Genomic DNA, 23,223 nt, shown 5'->3' on the forward strand with positions numbered 1-23,223 from the left:
CTTCTATTTTAAAGAAAAAACAGAGGCTATGTGACATGAGGCTATCCAAAAACTATGATAAGCAGCAAAAAAATTCTTTAATTTATTTTTCGCTGTTAAGAGTTTCATAGTAACATTCAGTGCCACAGAATAGCATTAAAGAGTACAATTTCTAAAAACTGGGGCTATTTGCTGAACAATTAAATTTGGGAATTTAATTCAAATAATTAATTTTTAAAATTTAAAAATTTTAATTCAAAGAATTGTTTCTTTGCCCTATCTGCTAGAGATTATCTGTCTGCTTAGGGTATGTCAGTTCATTCCGTGTGCTAACCTACAATGCTTTTTAATGAAATGGCCAGACACAAAGAACTGGAGGAGAGAATACTCCTGGCAGTAAGAGATTCAGAAGGAAGAAAAGCTGCCTAATGTTTGATCTAAGAACATGACACCCAAAATATCTGTATAACACAAATGTAAGATTATAAACACTATGCATTTTAAAACTAGAAATAAAGGTGAAAGGAGAGCAACTAGCATTGTGGTACGGTGGACTTTCAACCCAGGTTGCATGGCATGGCCCTCAAAACATCATCAAAATAAATCAATAGTCAAATCAGACTCCTAGAATCTGAGCCCATAAAGAACAGTTCTGCCATCTTCAGAGATTGTGGAAATTTGGTGTATGACATTGATGAGACAAGAAATCCCCAGAAACAATTTATTAAGGACCTAAAATCAGGCTAGTAGCACTGCGTCTTTTCTCGTCATGAGTCCTGAGCAAGACTCCTAAATGAGCTCTTACTGCCTGTAGTCTCCAGTGGCCAAAATAAACCCTCATTTGAGGTAAAGCACAAATAAACAATATGCCTTTCCCAAAAAAGTATTTCCTCTGGCTGCATTTTCAGTTCTCATCGCCAGCTGGTTTAGTTGTAGGGTATCACAAGAGCTGTGACCACCTGAATTGGCTATAACCCCTTCAAGTGTTAAAAGGAGATTCCAAGACACAACAGTAGACCTCTATTCTCACAACATATGTGCTGAAAGTCTACTTTCTGAAGGAAAGGAAGGAAAACTAAAGCAGTGCTTTTAGCCCAGTGATTCTTCTCCCAGCTAGCAGCTCAGTGTGTGAAAATGGATAGTCCACTGAACAATCCTGCTCAAAAAGAGTGAGTAAAACAAGAGAAACCCAAGATATTTCACAAAATGTACCTTTATTTATTAATTTAAAAATAGCCCTGTACTGCAGCCTAAATATCCCCCACAGCACCAGTTACCTGCAGGAGACTTGGCACACAGTTTGAAACACAGACATCATAGCTGGAAATATCAGCAAAAGGTGAGGAGGGGATAGAGGCAGTGTTGGTACTGAAATACAGTGTTAAGGCAATGGGTTATCCAGGCCACCTGAACCCAAGGGGGTTAGTTTTAGTCACCCTCCCCCCTTCCCAAAAGCCACAGACTTCTCATTTGAAGACTAAATTAGTAAATACATACATAGAAAGTGAAGCAATTTAAGAGTAGCTGATTTTCTGACAGAATTTGTTTCATATAATTGATTTTTATCCCCATGATGCTTAGGAGCTGCTTGATTCTGAAATACTAGGACGGTTCATAGCACAGCCATTCATTCGTAAGGTTGTTACTGAAACTTGATTCCTTGAGCCAAGGGCAAATCTTTGCTGTAGTTGATTGTACTGAAAGAGAAACAAGAATTTAGAGACAAGACTTAATCACTAAGACAGATTATGCAGTCCACTTCTCTGTACAAGCTTCTGATTCCTGTTCACATCTAAACAAAAACCTTCTCTAAAGCAGTCTGCCTCCTGAAAATTATGAACTAACTTGACTCCAGATCTCAATACAGTAACCATATACAGGAAAAGACCACAACTTCCTTTATCTCTTCCTTTATGGAGAATCCTACTTCTCTTTACTTAATCTCTTACTAGGAGAATGTCCACATAAAAAATCAAGGTGGGATTTCTCATGTTTGTAAGTCCTTGCATGGGAAGCAAAGACAGCACAGGTAAAGGCTATGGAAGTCAGCAGAGGATACTAATGGTCATCCACTATGGGCTGTCAGTAGTGCCCTCATGGTCCCCTCTCTGTGGTTGCAACTCAGTGTGTTTCCTGGTAAGTTTCAGTAATTTTTCAGATGAATTTAAAATCAATCAAAAGGGGACAGGGGAAACCCCAAAATTGCCTTTTTTTTTTTTTTTTCTCTTTGGAAAGTTAAGAAATTGTCTTTATAAAAACCCTTCAAATCTTCTACTGTGAATGTGAAGAAAAGGTAATTACACTTATAGATGTTATCGTCCATTGAGTAAAGATAGCAACTTTGTAGTCAAAGATTTATATGTTTTGAACTACTGGAAGTTCTTCCGTAACTTAAATTTATTTGGTCTCTTACCAAGTAGACCGTCTCATATAAAGTTTCCATGAATCACTTCCAGATTCTCTTCCCCCACCAGTGTGCTTTTCACCACCTGCAGTAAAAACGTTATAAATTGAAACCTATTTTTGGACATGGGAATCTAGACTAATTCCAGGAGGTAAGACATTTTTATAAAAATACATAGGAAAATTCCTTTCCCTTGTCCTATATCTGAGCTAAATTACCACCCTACACAACACACACAGGTAGCTCTCTCCTCTCATGCTTGATGCAAAAAATTATCTCCCTGGAGTTCAAAGTTTCATCATGGCATGAGAGGGCCTTGTTTTAAAAACATTTTGTCTTAAGACAAGAGTACAAGAATGTGCTGGCTCTTGTACTGTTTAAATGGCAAGATTAATCCCTCTTCTTCCACCCCCTCACTTCCTTAAATATATACAAAAAAGAGAAATAAAGGCAAAAAATTTTATTTAAATATTTTCTCACAAAAATACTATATGCCAATATACACAAAATTGCTCAGGATTGTTTTAATTAAAATTTTTATACAGTTTTCCACCTGGCCGTATCTTTAAACACCTCCAGAATATATCTCTGAGTTACACTGCTTTGATGGAGGAAGGAGAAAGAATTAACAGATGGAATTTTTAAAAACCAAATACAGGTATTTTTTGAAGTTTAAATCTAACTACTGCTAGTCAATATCTGTTTTCTGCTAAAGCAGTATGATTCAAAATTAACTTCGTTGTTTTCTTCACATTTAAATGGACTGATTAAAACCTTGAAGAGGCACAGGTAACATACCAAAAGCACCTCCAATCTCGGCTCCGCTGGTTGGGATGTTAACATTCACAATGCCACAGTCAGATCCCTTTGGCCTACAAACAAAGATAAGGCACAATTCCTCCTTAGGATCAGGAAAGGCTCCCTTCCTAAAATGTATGCTGTAAAACACTCAACTATGCATAGATTTACAAGAGACATGAAAGACTGATCTTACGTGCCTCACAGGAAAGTATAAAAATAATGAAAATTATACCCAAGCCAACGGAAAATCCTTCCCAAATCCTTGGTGAAGATACTGCTGGAAAGACCCTGTTTTACTTCATTATTCCAGGCAAAAACCTCCTCTTCCTCCTAGAAGCATGTGTCAATGGTTAAGCCATGACTATCCAATGCAAAGTAGTTACAAAGAAGCTCTGTGAGAAAAAAACAGCAGACCACATACACCCTAACGCAAATGTACAGAATGGCACTGGCCAAATACACACATATTACATCAGAGTAACCCCACTGCTGCACAACACACAGTCTGCTTTTGAGCAGATATGAACAGCATCAACAATGAACACTACCAATAGAAATCTGCTCCTGTACAGATTCTCATCGTGACTCCAGTGCTCTTCACACAAATGCAGCTACACAGTGAGGTGAACAGCGGCTATCTCACAGTGCAGAACAAGAGCTACCACTCTTCACTTCTTCAGTGAGGCGCTGGGACAACTGCATGGTTATGACACACGTCTGAGATCTGCCTCGTGACTCTACTGTTACCATCCTTGACACCTGTTTCCCCACTGTTATTTTACCTTAAATTTCAGCACATATAATATGGGGGCAAACGTCTCAGTGTGGACGATGGGCGCATTATGAGGAAGGCCAGTCACAATGGTTGGTTCGACATAGTTTCCAGGGCGACTTATAACCTTCAAAATAAATAAAAAATAGCCAATTAAGTTCCACTCAGCATCCAGCTTAGTATTAGTGTAGGAAAGAAATCCTTCATGATCTGATTACTACAGCTGAGAAATCAGAGGCAGAAGGGGAGGTTGTCTGAGTAACTTAAATTTTACTCATTTAAGTACTTAAAACACAGAAGCATAACTTATGTCCGCTAAGGATGTAATCAATTTGTAAAGTCTGGCAGCTGAAACTTCTTTTCTCCTACTTGTAAGCTACTTAGAATTTTAAAGGTATAAAGAAGTTGCCAATGAAAGACAAGAAGCCCCAGAACGATAAGTCAAGGAGAATGAAACATCCTGTATGATGAAGATGCACAAGTGGCTGTCTTGAATCTCCAGCATTTCCTCAAGTTAGATATTGTGAGGGACAGAACTGCAATTTTCCTTTTTTACAAGTTTGACATTCACCATTTACATTGCTGTTTTTATTTTCACTTTCACTTGCAATTGGGGTGTGGTGCAAGAGTAGCTTCAAAGTAGAATTGCCTTTACTCTGAAGACAGGATTCCAATTCAAACATTCTCAATCTGACTAAACTAACATTCTGTAGTGGCTGACATGATAAACTGAGGTGTAAGTTTGGCCTAAGCCATCATGTAACCGTATTTTTGTCCTAGAGAACAAACTATAGCAGGGAAAATAAATTTAAGTCACCTTTCCACCACAGACCACAGAGCCACCTTGTTGTTTTGCTTGTTCTACTGCATCAAGGAACATTTTCACTGCTTCTTTGGTATGAAGAGGCCCATACAGAGTGTCAGCTAAAAAAAAAAAAAAAAAGTTTCAGAAGCGTAATTTCATCAAAACTGTGTATGTTTGAAAATAATAATCTTGGGACTAACTGTTTAATCTGTCCAGGATGAGCAGTATTAGCCAGATTCTTCATCTTCCTTTCAGAGTTTGTATTCTAAGTGAAACCAGCTATTTCCACCCCCTGGTAAATTGCTAGAATTTGATACTTTGGATCTATAGTTGCTTCTGAATTTAAACAGAAAGAAACCAACAGCTAAACCCATGAGTTGGAAATAGCTACTTACGATCCCATGGATCTCCGATGCGGACCTGGGCATAGGCTTTGGCCAGCTTTGTCACCACCTCATCATGGATGCTTTCATGGAGAAACTAAAATGTGGTAAGAAAGTTGTAAGACAGCAAAGCCTATGTAACTATTCCTGAAGTCCTACTGCACTTTGAAGGGGGGTGAATGAAGAATGGAAATAGTGTTGTGCATATTCAACAAATCCCAATATTAGAAGGAGATAGAGGCCTCCAGAACAGCACCAACATCACAAAATGAAGGTGTAAAACTTTCATCATTAAGTTTTAAAAGCCAAGAAACAAAAATCTGTTTAAATTTTACCCCATCTCAGAACCAATGTGTTCTGCAAACATTTCAGTTTAGTGTTCTAGAACAAACACTCAAGACATTTTATTGCTACAGTTTGAGGAACCACTGCCCATTCAATACACCCAAATCAATTAACTCACATCCGTTTTGCCTAATATTTACTGAATCAACCCAACTCTGACAAGACTATACAGACACCGGCTGACACTATAACACTGTTAAACTTGTTGAAAATGACTGGTTAAGAATTAATATTAAAATAGGTAACATACACGCTTTTGCTTTGCTGCAACATAAACGTTGCACCAAGATCTATAGCAGTCACAAGCAAAGCTCTGGCAATGAAAACAGAAATACAGAACTTGGCCAAGTACTATTTTCCCAACTTATAGCACATTTAGAAATACATGCAAAGAAACTGTTTGGAGCTAGAAATACACTGGTATGAAACTATGTGCTTATTTTCCCACCACACTTATTTTTGACAAAATAAAAATGTGTTTCAAATATAACTTGTTGCTCTTCACAAAATTAGGAGTTGTTAGGCGTCTTCTGAGCCAATTTGGAATTAAGTTAAAATTCAGAGTTACCCAAACCAGACAATACATATTTACTCACCAGCCTTCTAGCAGTTGTGCACCTCTGACCTGCTGTTCCCACAGAAGCAAATAGAGCAGATGGGATGACCAGGTTCAGATCTGCATCTTCAAACACTAGAACAAAATTAAACCACAAGCATGTTACTGAAGTAAACAGGCAGTTCACAAGATCTAAGATGCTAAACAAAATTAGAAATTATCAGGCTGGTCAGGAAACATTAGGAACAGTTGCACTAGCACCGCATGGTAAGATACAGGGAAACACCTTGAAACTCCTACTATTTCTCTGCAGCTGGAATTAGACACATGCAATTGGACATAATTATAGGTTTGAACTACTGAACAGAGCCTTTTGCAATAAAGTTTGCAATAACTTCAGCTTTCTTTTAATTCAAGAAACTACAAGCAATTTCTTGCCATTTCTCCACCTTGTCCATCTTTCACTCAGAAGTTTATCAGCATAAAGTAGCAATCATAAAGTGTAGCCAAGTGCCCTCGCAAAAAGCATAGCTAAAACACATAGATGTACAGTAACATAAAATGTACAATGAACTGAACAAATTAATCTGGCTAGAAGACAATGAGATGTTTTATAATGCTCAAAGGATCCCCAAAATATCCCTCAGCTTAACCAATCCCACAAAAGTCTCTTAAGCATCCAAAACTATTATTAAGTTTGGGACAAAGTCAACCAAACAATGATTATGTGACCATTCAAAGTCAAATCCAGAAAAAGCAGGATGTTAACATTAAAAAATAAACAATTTTCAAAGCATAAAACAAGCTTATACTACTGGCTACAAAGCAGCATAGGAAGAAAGAAGGACCTGCTGAAATATGATTTTCAAGAGTAGATAATGTAGCACCATGTTTATACTTCTAAAGATCATATGTAAATAAGCACATTTGTCCAGAATATGTGAAAGGTGAAACAAAAGGCAACAACAGGACAGCAATTTATGTATTTATTTAGCTTATATATTCTTTCCACCATGTTGCTCAGCTGTACAGTATTTATGCTGTTTATCTAGGAACTGGATCATACCCTAAGGTACTTAAACCTAAAAAATGTGCTATTGAAATAAATACCTGCATTCTTTTCTTTCTAGTATCGTAAGTATCTTAAACTTTATATACAGGTACTCATACTCTATAATGCTAGAAGTGTAGCGTTCACGAGATTACATAAAAAAGTGCAGTCAGGCATTCAAACAGGCTTCCCAGGGAAATGGTGGAGTCACTATCCATGGAAATATCCAGAAGGTATGAAGATGTGGCACTTAGGGACATGGTTTAGTGGTGTATACGCTGGTGCTGGGTTAAGAGTTTATGCAAATCTTCAAGGTCTTTTCCAACCTTAGTGATTTTACATAAAACTAGTGATTATACATAAAACTTAGTGATTATACATAAAACTATCCTAAAAACAAACTTATTTAGTTCAGCATTGTCCACAACTCATTATATTGAAGCTGACTGCTTCTCTCATTCCATTCTCCTCTTCAACACTGATTACTTAAAAGACCTTGGACTCTCACTTTTTATCTTACAACACTGCTCCCTGCACAATACCAAACACAGAAAAACCCTGCAACATTCTATTATTCTATACAAACTATATATACTTTTAAAACCCAGTGTGGGGGGAAAAAACAAACCAACAAAAGAAACAGGAAAAAAGGGACAATTAGCTATGAGTATTTGCATACTAACTTCCAAATATCATCTACAGGACTAAATTTCTACAGTGCATATTACCAATTATGGCATTGTTTCCTCCCAATTCCAGCAGGCTTCGACCTAATGAAAAACACAAAATAAGTTATGCCATGCACACATGTATTCATTGCACCTCAGTCAGTGAGGTTACCTCTAAATAGAGCTAAGCTTCATGAAATGTATTTTTATGGGTGAAGAAAATGTTTTAGAAATCACAGTCAATTGATTACTCTAGCCAAAGCAGAAAATTACACCAAATACTACATCAATCACATGTTGTGAAGACACCTGCAAGCAGCTATGGCACACAAAAGTTTATAAAGATAGGTAAAAAAATAGCAAAGAAAAAGATGGAAACAGGAAAAACTTGCAGAATAAATAGTATGGCATAGATAAAGAATAAAGTCCTACAAAGATCAAAATGCACACAAAACTTAACTTGAATTTAAATTAAGCTTGTTCGTTTCCCTGGCATTAATTTATCTACAGTCTGGGACAAAAAAATCACAACCTACATCCGGGTGAATATTTACTATCTGTTCTGTTTCTGGGGGGCTTTTTTACACTTGTATGAACAAATGCATGAAACCAAAAAAAACATCCTTGCAAGGCGCTGTTTATTAGACCTTAAAGTCCAGCAGCTGAGATTCTTGCCTGTACACTTCTAAATATTTGCAACAGAACAGCACCTCAAAAATTATCACTTTTCTACTATATTTATCAGTAGTAAAAGGTGAGAGGGAGTGTACTCATGTATTCTATTCAAATTTCCAAAAGACCATAAGCCCTGGTTGTTCACCCTAACAATTTCCATACAATTAAACACTAGTGTACACCACCACACCTCTCCCCTGTAGCTCTGCAGGGCTATGGAACTGTGGATAACCTGGAAAAATAACTGAATTGTAACAAAACTAAATGAAAAATGCCATATATATCTACAAGCAGTTTCAAACCCCCATTTATCCAAGACAAAAACAAAAAAAAAAAAAAAAAAAAAAAAAAAATAGGTAGCACAGCTGAAACAAACTGTTATTTTAAAATCTTATGGGGCACCACTACCTTCACCAAACATGGAAAAAAATAGAGAAGAACCCATACACTCACCAAATCTCTCCTGAACCATAAGTGCTACTTGCTTGCCCACTTTTGTGCTGCCAGTGAAGGACAAGAGGTCCATCCTCTCATCTCTTGCCATTGCTGTCCTGCACAATAGGACACAAAGCACTGTGCTCAACAAAAGACAGATCTTTAAAGCCAGAGCCACTTATTTGAAACATCAGGTGACCAAGCTAATGGCAGAAAAGCTTCTTAGCAAGAATAGAGGAACAAGGCTGTTTCCATCCACCTTTTCAGGCCAAAAAGCATCATCTGTAGTAACACTGAAATTCAGTCTAAAGTATATTGTGAGATCAGCTCCAATTGTTATGATCCATAAGAAACTATGCAAATCTGTGACATTTTTAATGCTTGCCATATGTTTTGCCTTCTCTTAAAATACTCAGAAGATATATTTGAATATACATTTGTACTGAGGATTTCCTCATTGTAAAAATCAAACAAAGTGATTTGGATTGTGCAGCTTCCAAGCACAGGTATGAGCAAGTGCAGAGTCCTGCACAAGCATGGAAAAGGGGAATTATTCTCCTCCACAACTAATCTACAAGTCTAATGCACTATACATTGAAAACTCTCAAGAACATGGTACAGGGAACTAAACATTAGCTGTATTCTTTGGGTGTAAGGATATGCAGCAGTGGAATATGAACTTAGTCATGTCTCTTCATTAAATATCAGACAAGTTCTTTGTTTGCAGCTGATCTCAAAACAGCAAGTAAATATATGTATTACATTTAGTGCAGAGCCAGAGTTTCAGATGAGCTGATAAAAATCATGGCAATATGTGCATGTACTGGGAACTCCTAGAGACTAGGATAACTTTACAAGAAGTACCTCAATGAATATTCTTTACCTCTTACAAAGGTTCACAAAACCCAAGGAAAGTTACCTACCCAATGTCTGCTCCACCACAAACCAGAGAGCAGATTGCTCCAGGCAACTTGTTATCCTCCAAGACCTTGGCAATTATCCTGGAATCAAAGATGTACAAATGTTAGAGATTTCTGAAAGGTGAAAATAGGGAATGAACCATTAGGATTGTCTGGGGGTTTTGGGTAGTAGTGGTTTGGGGTAATTGTTCTCAGGAGTTAATACACTATCTACAAGACTTAGTAATTACCTATTTTAAGGGGTTGACTTTTATTTAGCATTTTAAAGTAAGTGTTATTGGTAATGCACAATAAGTATTTAAAATGCTAATATAAAGTAACAATAAACCTAAAGGAAGTATCACTATGTAATTTTTCTTTGGAGAAATTCTCCCTTTTATTGAGACAAATATCAAAGAAAACAGAACTCACTTTGTAACAGCAACACTAACCAGGGATGTTGTAGGAGCACCCTTCCTAGAAAGAAAAAAAAAAATACATTATCTTCTTATTCTTTTCAATTCTTTAAGAATAAGAAATAATTCAAATAAGTAAATAATTCAGAAAATTTTTAGGGTCTCTGACCCACAGCACACTTTGGTTATGCTGGTTTTCAGGTACAAATTAAGACAGGAACTCAAGCATTTCCTTCTGCAGCTGAGCATTCAAAGCAAATTCTACTGAAATCCATGTGGACATGGGCTAGGCCAGACTTTAGAGTGAAGGAGGTACATGAAAGCAAAGCAAGAGACAGGAGAGAAAGTAGAACTACTTATTTAGATTTTTAATCTTAGCTGTACCAACTCTGAATATAATAACTACTACTGCTGCAAGCCCTCACCATGGGTTCTTTATTCACAGGCCATTTGGCTAAGTCCTGGATGCATCTGTACCTTAGTATCTCAAAAAGAGGCTACCACAAAATTAAAAAAAGCTCTTGCAACAAACAGACCTAAAATTAAAGAGAATGTAAGCCTACATTAGACAGAATCATATATCCAGAAACACTTGACACTAAATAGCAATTTAATGCCTCAGTTAATAGCTTTCTAATTTAAAAATACTGTTAGCAGAGTAGAGAAGTAGATCTTACCAGAGGCAAGCATTTCCACAGATCATTGCAATTGCGCTGTTCCACCCATAAACTGCCACAGGGAAGTTGAAGGCTGTGATGACTCCTACTAGCCCAACAGGATTCCACTGCTCTATAAGGGCATGGCCAGGTCCTGAAAACAAAGCCACAGCATAATGCAGTTTTCATCCATTTAATGTCTGGGGTACTTTTAAAAAGGGAAAATATGTAAGCAAGACACCTAGCATCACTCTTCAGTCTACCACAGCAGTAGCTTGCTAAGAGCTTTATTATTTGTGCTCTGCAGCTTGGATCAAGGTTAGCTAGACTGTGCAAAAAGCTAATGATCTGAGAACATAAACATTTATTATTTTAGCTATTCAGTTAACATACTGATGACTTGTGGTAATCAATAACTGACAAAGAGGTGTCTCCTCTCTAAGTACACTTCCAAACTTTTTACATACTTTACCACCTTTCATCAATAAAGAAATCAAAGAACCTAATGCTTCTAAGAACAGAGAAAATGGATGGACTGACCTGCTTATCTGTCATTTCATTAGATACTTCAATAGCTGGCACTACTGCCCATCACATCTATTCCTAGAGCTCCCTAAATAACATACAGAACAGAGATCTTGCTGCACCACAAGACAGTATATTTCAATTACACCTCCATATCTTCATTTCTTTAAAGAGAAACAAAACAAAATGAAACAAAACCCCCAAAAAAAGGCCCCCAAAACCCCAAGCCAACCAACAAACGAAGAAAACAAAAAAAATAACACATACTTACTTTCTGAAGGCAAAATAGGTCCACCAATCATTCGGGACAAACCAACAGCATAGTCACAGACATCAACATACTCCTGCACTTCCCCAACACCCTCGACAAAAATCTTTCCCATTTCCAAAGAGACCTGAAAAAATTCACAATAAGACAAAACTTGTTTACAAAATTCGTTGGATCCTAAATATATTTTGTCTCCCCCTAATGTTGGGTGTGTCTACTCACCAAGTAAGATTTTAACACACGTTTTTTTCATTAGAGGAGATTCACCTCTTCCCCAGTTATTCAGAACTTAAAGAAACAACAAGGGTCATATCCCAATACAACAGGAATAAATTAGAAAAGGAAGTTAATGGAGAAAAACTAAAAAAAAAAAATACTGAAGGAGCCTCCAACACTAATGAGGTTCATACACTTATATCAACAAAACCTTGGATTTACATCAGCAGGCTTGCCTACATTGTACAAGGTGGAAAAGAGGGATTACTTTACTCCAGCAAAAGAAAACAGCCACTTATATTTTTCATAAGCAAACTACTCATTTTACAGCATCTCAGAGCAAATTTGAGAGATTTAATTTACAGACACTGCTGAAAACGCTTATACATGTTTTTAGTAACCTGGGATGTTTAGGATCAATTTATCAATTTTTTTTTTCTGAAGTTGATCTTAAACTACATCCTTCTCTTAAAAATATGTTAGATTTACTCAGTTGAAATGTATCAGTGAGAATAAGCTGGTATTGGAAGATATCTTCATCCAAAAGTGAGAAAATTTCAAAATTTAGGAACTGAGAAATCATCTATTTATCTCCACTCAGTTTTGTAGTCATGCTCTGACAGCTAGGTGTGGTCTTCATGCAGATATCACCTACCACTTTACACTGATGATTGTACTTTAAAAAGGCTGTTGAATGAGGCATCAGGTTCAAAGGTTTCCCAAGGGATTTTTCTCTCCATGTAAAAGTTAACAAAGATGACTAACTGTATTTCTATGATGCCTGTGGTCATCTCAAGACAGAGGGAACAGCCCCTATCTGTGACCAAAAACAGAGCGGCATCAGACATATGTACTAAGAAACACAGCAGTGGGTCTGTAAGTGCAGTAGAAATACCTGGATACTTCCCCAGGGCATGGCAAGGTGAGGCTGGAAATTTCCTACAGCATATGAGAAAAATTAGTTTCTATACAGTTCCTTCTTACATATCCTAAAGCCAGGCAAAGTCCTAAAACCTGAATACCTGCTGCACTTCTTTCATCCTGAAATTCATCCTCAATCCTAGCAGAGCTGAACAGACATCTGTTTGGGAAAACTAAGAAAATGTGGCAAGAAGCCGTAAGTTTTGGTCAAGGAATATAGAACCAACTTCTGTCTGTCCACGCTCATCACGAAAGCTCTACTGTTTTTGAATACAGGAGTACGTTAGCACTCTAATTCCACCACAGAAACTGTGCTGAGGAGACAACATCAAGGGAAACAGCAGAACAAAGTTTGGAAGGTTAACAATATGGGCTTGACTACACATGGAGTTATTCACTGACAGCTGTTTCTGAACAGCAGCACAGACAGGCAAGCCCTGTAAAAAGAAAGTGGAAGTTCCCCACTTGTCTCCTTTTCTTCCCCAGCAACCAGCAAGAGTTTTAAAGGAGTGGTCCTTTGGCCTTGCACAGCACTGCAAGATCATCTCATTAAGGCCATCTCAACTTCTGAAGCCTCATACTTCCACATATCACTTGGCAAAATCCTGCAGATCACCATAAAGAGCTCAAGGTTAAAAGCTCTGTATTAGAGGAAGGTCTTTTTCAGGCTACATTTAGTATTAGAAGTGCCCCATCTGACAGGCAGGAGGGGAAATAGCAGGGCAACAGTTGTATCACTCATCCCAGATAGGCCCATAATAAATTTTATTTTCCTATTATAAATTGTTATTTCACAGAATCATAGAATATCCTGATCTCAAAGGGACCCACAGGGATCATCAAGTCCAGCTCTATCCCTAGGATCCACACCAGGTGCCTGTAAGCATGGCCCAAACACCTCTTGAACTCTGTCAGCATTGGCGCTGTGACCGCTTCCCTGGGGAGCCTGTTCAGTGCCCAAACACCCTCTGGGCGCAGAACCTTTTAATAACAAGTAGCCAAACTCTCAGCTGACACAGCTTCATGCCCTTTCTATGCCATAATACGTTTCTTAATTTTTTCCTTCTTTTCAAAATTAAAACTTAATTAGGCAAGCAAAGAGAACTAACGATTATTTAACAATTACCAAGTTTAGTACTGCAGAGAAAACTGTTAGTATTACTAAAAATAATCCGTTTTTACACATCCCTCACCCTCATTCCCCACTCTCCCCACCAAGAAATACAAGCTACTTCTGAAAATACCTTACCAAGCTTCCCAGAACTTTGATTTTTTGTCTCAGGGCATCACCAATCTGTCGCACTATTTCTCCACGTTTAGGTGCAGGGATCTAGTCAAAACAAAAGAGACGAATCCATGAGAGATTGAAAATCTGTAACTCCTGCTGTATATACACTGCTAGTTTTCTGTCCTTGTGGTAAGCAATCACTGATTGCTGTGCTTTTTTTTTATCTTCCCAAGACACTGTTACTTGCTCATTTTTATCATGCACACTGCTTCACAAGAAGCTCCTTCCTGCCTCAGAGACTGATAATACTGCAAACATTTTGTCTGTTCAAAACTTTAGTTTCACTGAATATTCAGACTGTTAACTCTGTTCAACTACATCACCCATAACACAACCAAACAATCAGCTGCACCTCAAGAAACAAGCATTTTTCTTAAAAGTGTACTTAACTGGTTTCTGCACCTTGAAGTGCACTTAGTACCACACTTTCAAACTTTCTTCCAATTTACATTTACTTTGATAGCAGAAATTAAGACACATAGAAACCTTAATCATGAAAATATTAAGCTCATACACCAACTCTTAATATATTTTCTAACGTGGTATCAGTGTAATAAACAATAATCAATAGCCAAGATCAATTTGCAAACCATATGTTATAGGATTTACAGGTCTAAAAGAGCAGCTCTCTGTAAAAACAAGACTGAGGAGACAAGCATAAACCATGCAAGCATATCTCTTTACAGGCAATATCTTTCAAGTAAGCTCATTACAAATAACAAAATTCACAAAATAATAACAAATAGCTTTGAGAAAAAGTCTTCAAGAAACATTTGATGTGTCGATTCTTTATCTGTTGGATTGCTTTCAGATTATTTCCAAACATGCTATGAGTCACCAACATTATACCCAGAAGTCATAACAAAAGAGCACATACTAACTTATCCTGAGGAAGCTGTTTTGTTCATCCTAAATTTTGCTGCCTTCAGACAAGGTAAACTACTTTGCTGGCTAAAACAGAGTGCACATGACCTTTTGAAATCCAGGTTTCATATTCTACCAAAGGAAAAACAGGTAGCTGAAAGAACCAAGCCTGGCACAGCCATCAGCAGCAGAATGGGTGCTGGCTGGTACAGCTGCATGTAGAACTACAGCTTGCTAAGGAAAAATAGCTAAGCTACTATATACAACACAACACTAATGTTTTTGAGCACAGATGTTCTGTGAAATACCAAGACACTGGGTGAACAAAAACCCCCCACGTGTATAACCAGCAGTCTTCCTCACACCACGAGAACAAGGTGATCAACAAAAATTATACATCCAAATATTCCACCGAGTTCTCCCAGAGAAAATAGGGGGCAACAGGAAGTGAAACATGAACAGGGATAGGTTACTTGCTAAAAGGTTTCTGAACTTCACCAGACCTGCTGGCAACCGCTCACAAGCACAAGCCTTGGTAAATCTGCCAGGGTTTTCAAAACAAACATATCCCACAAGTCAATGTCCTCATCTTTGTACCCCAGTGGTATCACACACTAACTATCTGGGTTTGTTTCTTGAGGTCTCCATTGCAGATTTTTGCTTTAATGCACCACACACATTGTGAACACATTTTTACACCTCCACCTTATGGGGAAATTTAATAGCCTGTCTCTGCCAGAGATCTGTAATAAAAGAGAAGTCCCCTTTAACTTACATCAGCCCAGACCTTCCATGCCTCTTTAGCCTTCTTTACTGTTTCTTCATAATCCTCCAAATTACCCTACATAAAGAAGCACAAAGTTAGGAAAATCAAACCCCCAAAAGAAATTCCACAAAAAAGCTTCTGCATCCAACTCAAGATACTTTTATAGAGAGTAGTTGCACTACAGGATACCACTTTTACAGGATGTTGGTATCCTCACACAATTTGGTCCCAATATGATAAGCTGTCTGAAGCCAGTGTCAATGAAAAACACATGTGCTGCCTAAATTTAAGAAACAAAACAGAAAACACAAGCAGAAGTCTTCATTCAGGCGTTAGAGGAAGCCCCATATAGACTAACGGTTTTATATATGTTTGCATATATACATGCACACACATATATAAAGATGTCCTACTCCATCAGCCTCACAGGGCATCAAGGGCTAGTTGGGTCCTAATGCACAAAAGGAGTAGATTAATACAACAGCGCCATGCCTATAGTAAAAACTTTCACAGATTTACTACTTAAATGTCACACTGCTCTACTTCCTGCCAGGCCACTCATCCCTACTAAACTGGCACAATCTGCGCCTATTCTGCAACTCTCCCAAAAACAAAAGAAAAGAGAAGGGAGAGACCCTTGCTCTCCCAATAATCCTTGCAAAAGTGCGAGGCAGAGAGCTGGAGAGACAATAAGTAAAAAAAAAAAAAAAAAAGAATAAGAGAAGGCAAACAGACTATTCTTCCCAGGAAAGCCGCGGGCATATTGCCAGCAGTAGGCCCTGGCTGCGACGGCGGCCAGGCTTCAGCGGCCGCCCGGACTCAACATCCCAGGGACCCTAACGTGGTATGGGGAGATTCGTGCCCATCGCCACCCAGGTCGCGGGTGGGGCAGCGCCCAAACCAACACCCCAGGACGCCTCGCTCCGGTAGCCGGGCCCGCGCAGCTCCTCCCGCCCCGTCCCCGCTGCTGCCCCGGGCCGCGCTCACCTGCCGGACGCTGGCGATGGGCTCGTTGTTGGCGGGGCAATACGTGGTCACCACCTAGAGCAGGACGGGAGCGGTGAGCGGCAGGGCCCCTTCACCAGGCGGAGGGGCCGCGACCCCGAGGCCCCGCCGCCCCCCCCCCCCCGGCCCCGCGCCCCCCGCACCTGCCCGCGGCCGCCCCAGCGCCCGTTGTACACGCCCGGGTTCTCCTCCTGCAGCCCGAGCTCCCGCAGCCACGCGTAGCGCTCCTGGCTGATCAGCAGCGTGGACATGGCGGCGGCCGGCGGCGACCCTGCCCGCGGCAGCGGCAACAGCGCGGCGAAGGCGCGGCGGAGCCCCAGCATGGCCGGCGGCCGCCAGCGCGGGGGGACGGGGCAATGGCGGCCGCGCCCCGCCCGCCCGCGGCCATTGGCGGCCCCGCGCCCGCGCCCCCCGTCCCGCCCCGCTTGGCCCCGGCCCCGCTGGCCGGCCTGCCCGGACCGGTTCCCCCTGGCCGGTTCCCCCCCTGGACCGTTCCCCCGGGCGGGCCCCCTTGGCCCTGCCTTGTCGAGCCCCTCTGACCCGTCCTGACCAGTCCCCTCCACCGGGCCCTGCTGATCCGGCCTGCCCGAGCGCCCCTGACCGGGCCTCCCCCGCCCGGCACTGGCAGCGCAGCCCGTGTGCTGTCCGATATACCCACACTCTGCTTCTTTTGGAAAAGGGATGCCTGAGATGGGACTTCATCCATGTCCATCTGAATGGAGGGTGGCAAGAGGACAGAGCCAGGCTCTGGTGAGCGGTGCCGAGCAACGAGAGGCAACAAGCAGAAACCGGTGAATGAGAAGTTCCACTTGAACATGAGGAAGAATTTACTGTGCGGGTGGCTAAGAGCTGGAACAGATTGCCCAGAGAGAGTGTGGAGTCTCTCTCACTGGAGATACTCAACAACCATCTGGACGCAAATCTGTGCCATGTGCCCTGGGATGACCCCACTTAAACAGTCAGATTGGACCAGATGACCCGCTGTGCTCCATTCCAACGAGATCCATTCTGTGATTCTGTGTGATTCCATATGCCCTTCAAGAGCTGCAGGAGCAGAGGAGTCCCCAAGTCAGGTGTTTCTAATTGCTGCAGAAAATAAGAGCGGGGGGCATCAAAACAAGGGAAAAAACATTAGCTATCCTTATGCAACAAATAGTAATACATAGGAGTATGCACAATTCTTTCCATTCTCCAATACTGTGCTTGAATCTCAGTTAAAAAATCCTCAGTGTCTTTGGCTTCTGAGCCGGCCACTTTATCTACATGTTTGTGAAGTTACATTTTTGTTTCCCATATGCAGGACTAACTTCCTTGATGTGCACTCACCTTACAAAATGGAAGTGGTTTCTATCCCATATTTTTACTGTAATTGCACTTCAGTGGCTTTGGAAATTTAGATGACTCACTGTGATCATGAAGTATTGTTTGTTTTCAGGCATGCAATATTTTCTGAATGCCAAACCAATGAGGAATAAGCCCTGATACTCAGATCTAAATGTCTCAGCACATACTTATAGGATAGAAGAGAAATGCCACTGCTCTCAAGAGTGCCATTATTTGTTTTTTGGTTTTCCACAGCTACACACTTTTCCTTAAAGTGAATTGTATTGACTATAAATAAGAATTTTCTCTTTAAGAAATAGTTTTTCAAGTAATTTTATCAAACAAGAAATATTTTTGGATGATGTAAACAGATTAGCAGTAAAAAAATAGTCTTGGCAAGGTTCAAGAGCTGGCTTTGCCTTTGGCTTTACTGCATGCCTGATCAAATTGTCTCTTTTATTTGGAAAACATATTTGGATACCATAAAACTTGTATCAAAAAAGGTAGCAATGTTTTCTTTCTGCAGAAGGCAACCCATGCATTGTGTTCTAGCAAAAAAGTGGGTTGCAGCTATATGGTTGTTAAACACCTGTTTGATCATGTAAAGGTATATAAAGCCAAAAAAGGTGAAGGTCTGCAGAAAGAAAACATTGCTACCTTGTTGAAACTGAGCTTCTGTTCCACAGTTCCTTCTCATCCCCATAAACAGGCAGTTCCTTTAGCAACAACTGCATACAGCTATTGGTACAGTAGCTACTGGTTGAGCCACAGAGAAAATCTGAAACCCTGGCACTGTGCCTGACTTGGCCCTGCTCATAGTTTTTGCTCTAGAGCATCCAAGCAGATGAAAGTATCAATGTCATAGGTGGTGCAAAAGTCCTTTCTGGAGGGACCTGGGGCCAGCTGGTCTGCAAGTAGCCAGTGATCATGATGTGGGGCTAACCATGCAAGTCACATAGCTATTAACCATCCACTGCAGTGAACAGGTGCTAGACCTACATTCAACCTTAGCGTGGGCCCAAGCTTTTTTTCTTCCTGCTGTGTCCAGTCCAGGTCCACATCTAAATCTAGGTATGTCTTCAGAAGCTGCAAGCACAAACTTGGGGTGTGAATTCAGGCCAGTGTCTGAAAGAAAGAACAGTCACAATCTGTGCTCTTTCCCACAAAGACAGAGCAAGGCTAATCACAGGGGAGTTTGCAGGACAGAAAAACATTGTGCAACAGCCAGATACATGGAGGTGGGAGTGGGAGGAGAAGCCCTGTATCACACTACAGTATGTAGGGGTTTTTTTTATTTGTTCATCATGGGCATCCTGAGCTTGATATTTTTAATCTTTATTAGTCAGAGTTTTAGAGAGAAATTATCTGCCTATGGTAAACTTACTTTGCTTTGTGATCATGCTAACATGACAGATTGCATTGCCCTTGACTTAGATGTATTGTATCCATCACTGAGAGCACATCTTGAAATTTGTGATACTTAAAACTGGTCATGAAACATTATTCTGCCATAAGGTTATAATTAAGGTTGCTAAAATGTTCACTTCAAACAAGGCATTCAAACAGATATGAAAAGATTAATCTCAGTGATGCTTGTCAAAGTTGGTAAAAATATGTCCTCATCTTGTCCATCAAAGTTTATTTCTTTCCAGAGCTGACCAGCTGAGCATTGTCACAGGAGCTCTTGGCTCCAGCTTAGGAAAAGAAGCATTGTTGTCAAAGGGGCTTGGAAAGGGAAGCAGTGCAACAACATCTCAGTCATGAGGCAGGCTTTGAATTCTATGAAATTGTGCTCTTAGATTCTGGATTCACTACAGGGCTCTTCCTTGTAGTTCTTCCTTGCTCTGTGCTTCATTTTCTCATCTGTAGAAAAAGATACAAGTTCCTTGCATCTTTAAAGCAATATCCAAGGAGTATTACCTGGACTCAATGAGGGTGGAGGCCAAATGTCCACACTCAGGAGGTCCCAGAGCTTTTTACACTTTTGTGAAGATAGAACAGCTTCAGCACAGTACAAGCAACTCAAAGGGGATTGGGGGAGTGAGGAAGAAAAGGAGGAAAGCTTCCAAAAACATGTTTAAAGCTTTGCTTCCTTTCACATATTTTTGCAGCATGACAGAGCAGCAGGCTCCTCTGTCCTATTCACATGACTGTTATTTCAGTTAATTTTCAGAAGGAACTGTGTATTTTTCTCAGTGGTAGTAGATAAGGAATTCAAAGAACTATAGTGATTCACGCTCTCAAAACAGTCAAATCTACAGGGGGGAAAGCAAACAACAAAATTTCTCTCCTGACCTAAGGTATTTCAAATCAGTACTTTTCACTTCTGTAGTTTGTCAGTTACTCATTTTAAAGTTTCCTATTTATGCTGCACTGAAAGTGATAACTGCCAGGAATCACCTCAATCCTAAGAAATAGACATACATGTTGTACACCCAATAAAAATGGTTTGAGGTATTAGGAAACAACAACAAACCCAGCAAAGTACCTTGTCATGTGCACAATGCAACAAGGAATTTAGCATACTCAAAAATAGACTTTGCATATTTAGCTCCAACTGACAGTGCAAGGGGCAACATTATACTACCTGGCAACAATCAGCAATCAACATCAGAACCGATCAGAAGATCACTTCAGTGGGATATGAAGCTAAAAAGGAAGTTGGTTCAGCATTGGCCACCATTAGAATAATTTAATCACTAAGGGGTGGAAATCCAGAGAAGTTGCTTCACACAATAATAAGGGAAATCCCTTTGGACTCAAGTTTCAGTCTGGTACTTAGCCTCAGGCCCTGCTACTGTGTCAGTATCAGCGTCCCATTGTGTCACAGCTCTAGAGTTCTCATATAGACTGCAACTGTACTAAGTGATGCCTTGAGAAGGCTGACCTAGAACAGAGGCTAGACAGAGTTAAGAATAAAGTAGGTATTTATTGAAAGGCCTTAAAGGATACACCTTGGGCAGTACAAGAGCATGGCCAGGGCTACACTCAAGATGGACCTAAAAATGGTAACAAAATGGACAACCAGCCATGAGGTCTCACATTTTTATAAGGTTGGGTCCCTCTGAATATTTGGGTTAATTGCCCAATTACAGCTTCAGATTATGAAATTCCATCCTTCTTCTTCAGTCCGCTGTTGTTTATGCTTTTGGGCCTGAAACTTGTAATGATTGTCCTTGGTATCAAGCTAGAAAAGGAGTTGCTTTGTCTACCTACTCTGTGTCTACTTGCTGAGTAACACTTAATATGAAGCTTCAAACTACACACCTAGGCAGCACAGAATCTGAAAAATATGAAAGCTAAAACTTAAGGCACCAAAAGAACATTCTTCTTCTCAAATAACAGGCTCTTAGTAATGTAAAAATGACTAGCAAACTCACCTGGCATGCACTTGGCTTGTCATGGGGGTTGTGTGTATCTTTACACTGATGGGTGGAATAAATGGTGATCAATTATGTATTTTACTCAGGCTGGCAGCCTGTCCCCAGTTCAGGTCTCCCAGGGATTGATACTGGGCTCCACACTGTTCAACATCTTCATAAACTATGTGAATGATAGGATTGAAAGTAGCTTCTCTAACTTCACTGCTGATGCCAAATTGGGTGATGAGGTGAATCCATCAGAAGGGAGAGCCATCTTAGACAGAACCCCTGACAGGCTGAAGGGGTGGGCAGGAAAGAACAGAGTGAAGACAAGTGTAAAGTCCTGCATCTGGGAGATAACCAAAGAATCCAGGACAGGCTAGGATCTGTGTGGTGGGGGAACAGCCTCGCTGAAAGGGACCAGAGGGTCCTGATAAAGCCAGACATGATTCAGCAGTGCACTGCAGCAGCAGCAATGGCAAAAGGCTACAGAACCTGCTCCATGAGGAAAGACTGAAGGAATTAGGTCAGAAGGAAAGCTCAGAGGGGACCTAATCACATTATTGGAGTACTTCTGGGGCTACATCTACAAATGTGATGGAGTCTCTCTTCACGAAGTGCTACATGTAGAAGACAAAGGACATGGATACAAGTTGCACTGGGTGAGGTTTCATCTTGATATAAGAAAGACATTTCTTACAACAAGAACAATCACTAGAACAACATCTCTAGGGACTTGATAGAGTTCCCATTGCTGGTGGTTTTCAAGGTGGAATCAGATCAGGTGCTAAGTAATCTCTTGTAAGTTCCTTTCCCACAAAAGGACTTGATGATTTTCCAAGGTCCTTTCCATGGTTCTCTGGTGCATGTGGTGTGTGTTGTTCTAGAGTCCAATATATGAGCAATGGAGAGAAGGACAAGGAGAAGTGCAAAAGAATTTAGAACATACTTGAAAAATTCTGATGAATTTGAGGTATATTTTGAATGATGCTGAGAACTAGACCACATGGGAAGGGAAAAAAAAGACCATTTATATATACATGTAGATCTTTGAACAACTTTGTTATCAGCACAAAGCAAGACTGTCCATATTAAGCAGGCATCCCAGAAAGAGTTTACTTGCCAATTTTTGTCTTGCCACATAAAAAATAAAACAAAACAACACAAAACAACAAAAAACCACCAAAACCCCCCAAAAAGCTCCCCCAAACCCCTCAAAAACAAAACAAATAAACCTCCAAACAACAAAAAAACCACAAAAACATAAACAAAAAAAGCAAAATACCCCAATACAAACATAAAACAAAACAAAAACCCCCGCAACGAAACAGAACAAAGCAAAACAAAAAAATCCCCTAGATCATAAATTACCTGGAAGTGTGGGACGTAAAAAACACCAGAAAAAATCCCCCCTATATTTAAAGGGGCTTACCTGGAAGGTGAAACTGCCAGAGAGAATTCAGCTTTTGTTCTGCTTATAGTGCTGAGGCCTTGAGCTGTACATTACATCTACTTGTTGCTTAGCAATTGAGGATAGGAAGCAACAGGACAGTCATATTCAACATTTTTCCCATGCTGATCACTTGTGTCTCTTTCCCTGTAGTGTTTATGATAGAACCCTGACTATGAAGGAAGTAAAAGAAATGGGTGTTTGTGTAGCCATCATAACAATTTTTGCAAAGGTTTCTCTGAACTGTAACTTAGCAGCTAAATGTCTGTGTGGGTGGTAAAGTTGCTGTTAAAATAGCCTCCCCACTGGGAATGTAATTATTCAGTGCTTTGCAGATTTGCATTTCCTGGCCTTTCAGTAGCATTGCTTGATGAGAAAGGTTGGTTGTGC

General features: G+C 40.1%; 1 protein-coding gene across 1 annotated transcript; it reads right to left on the minus strand.

Moving 5' to 3' along the window:
- Positions 1 to 1,174: 1,174 nt before the first annotated feature.
- Positions 1,175 to 17,064, minus strand: ALDH7A1 (aldehyde dehydrogenase 7 family member A1). Its single transcript, XM_058826409.1, has 18 exons — positions 16,842 to 17,064; positions 16,681 to 16,734; positions 15,703 to 15,768; positions 14,025 to 14,105; positions 11,642 to 11,765; positions 10,867 to 10,999; positions 10,206 to 10,250; positions 9,798 to 9,875; positions 8,893 to 8,990; positions 7,825 to 7,866; positions 6,086 to 6,180; positions 5,157 to 5,241; positions 4,774 to 4,880; positions 3,967 to 4,083; positions 3,417 to 3,514; positions 3,182 to 3,255; positions 2,393 to 2,468; positions 1,175 to 1,676 (listed from the first exon to the last, which is right to left on the minus strand). The coding sequence occupies exons 1-18, from the start codon at positions 17,019 to 17,021 to the stop codon at positions 1,622 to 1,624; spliced, it is 1,608 nt and encodes a 535-aa protein (XP_058682392.1). The 5' UTR covers positions 17,022 to 17,064; the 3' UTR covers positions 1,175 to 1,621.
- Between the last annotated feature and the right edge of the window lie 6,159 nt (positions 17,065 to 23,223).

This window comes from Poecile atricapillus, chromosome Z (assembly GCF_030490865.1).
Source record: "Poecile atricapillus isolate bPoeAtr1 chromosome Z, bPoeAtr1.hap1, whole genome shotgun sequence".
NCBI lineage: Eukaryota > Metazoa > Chordata > Aves > Passeriformes > Paridae > Poecile > Poecile atricapillus.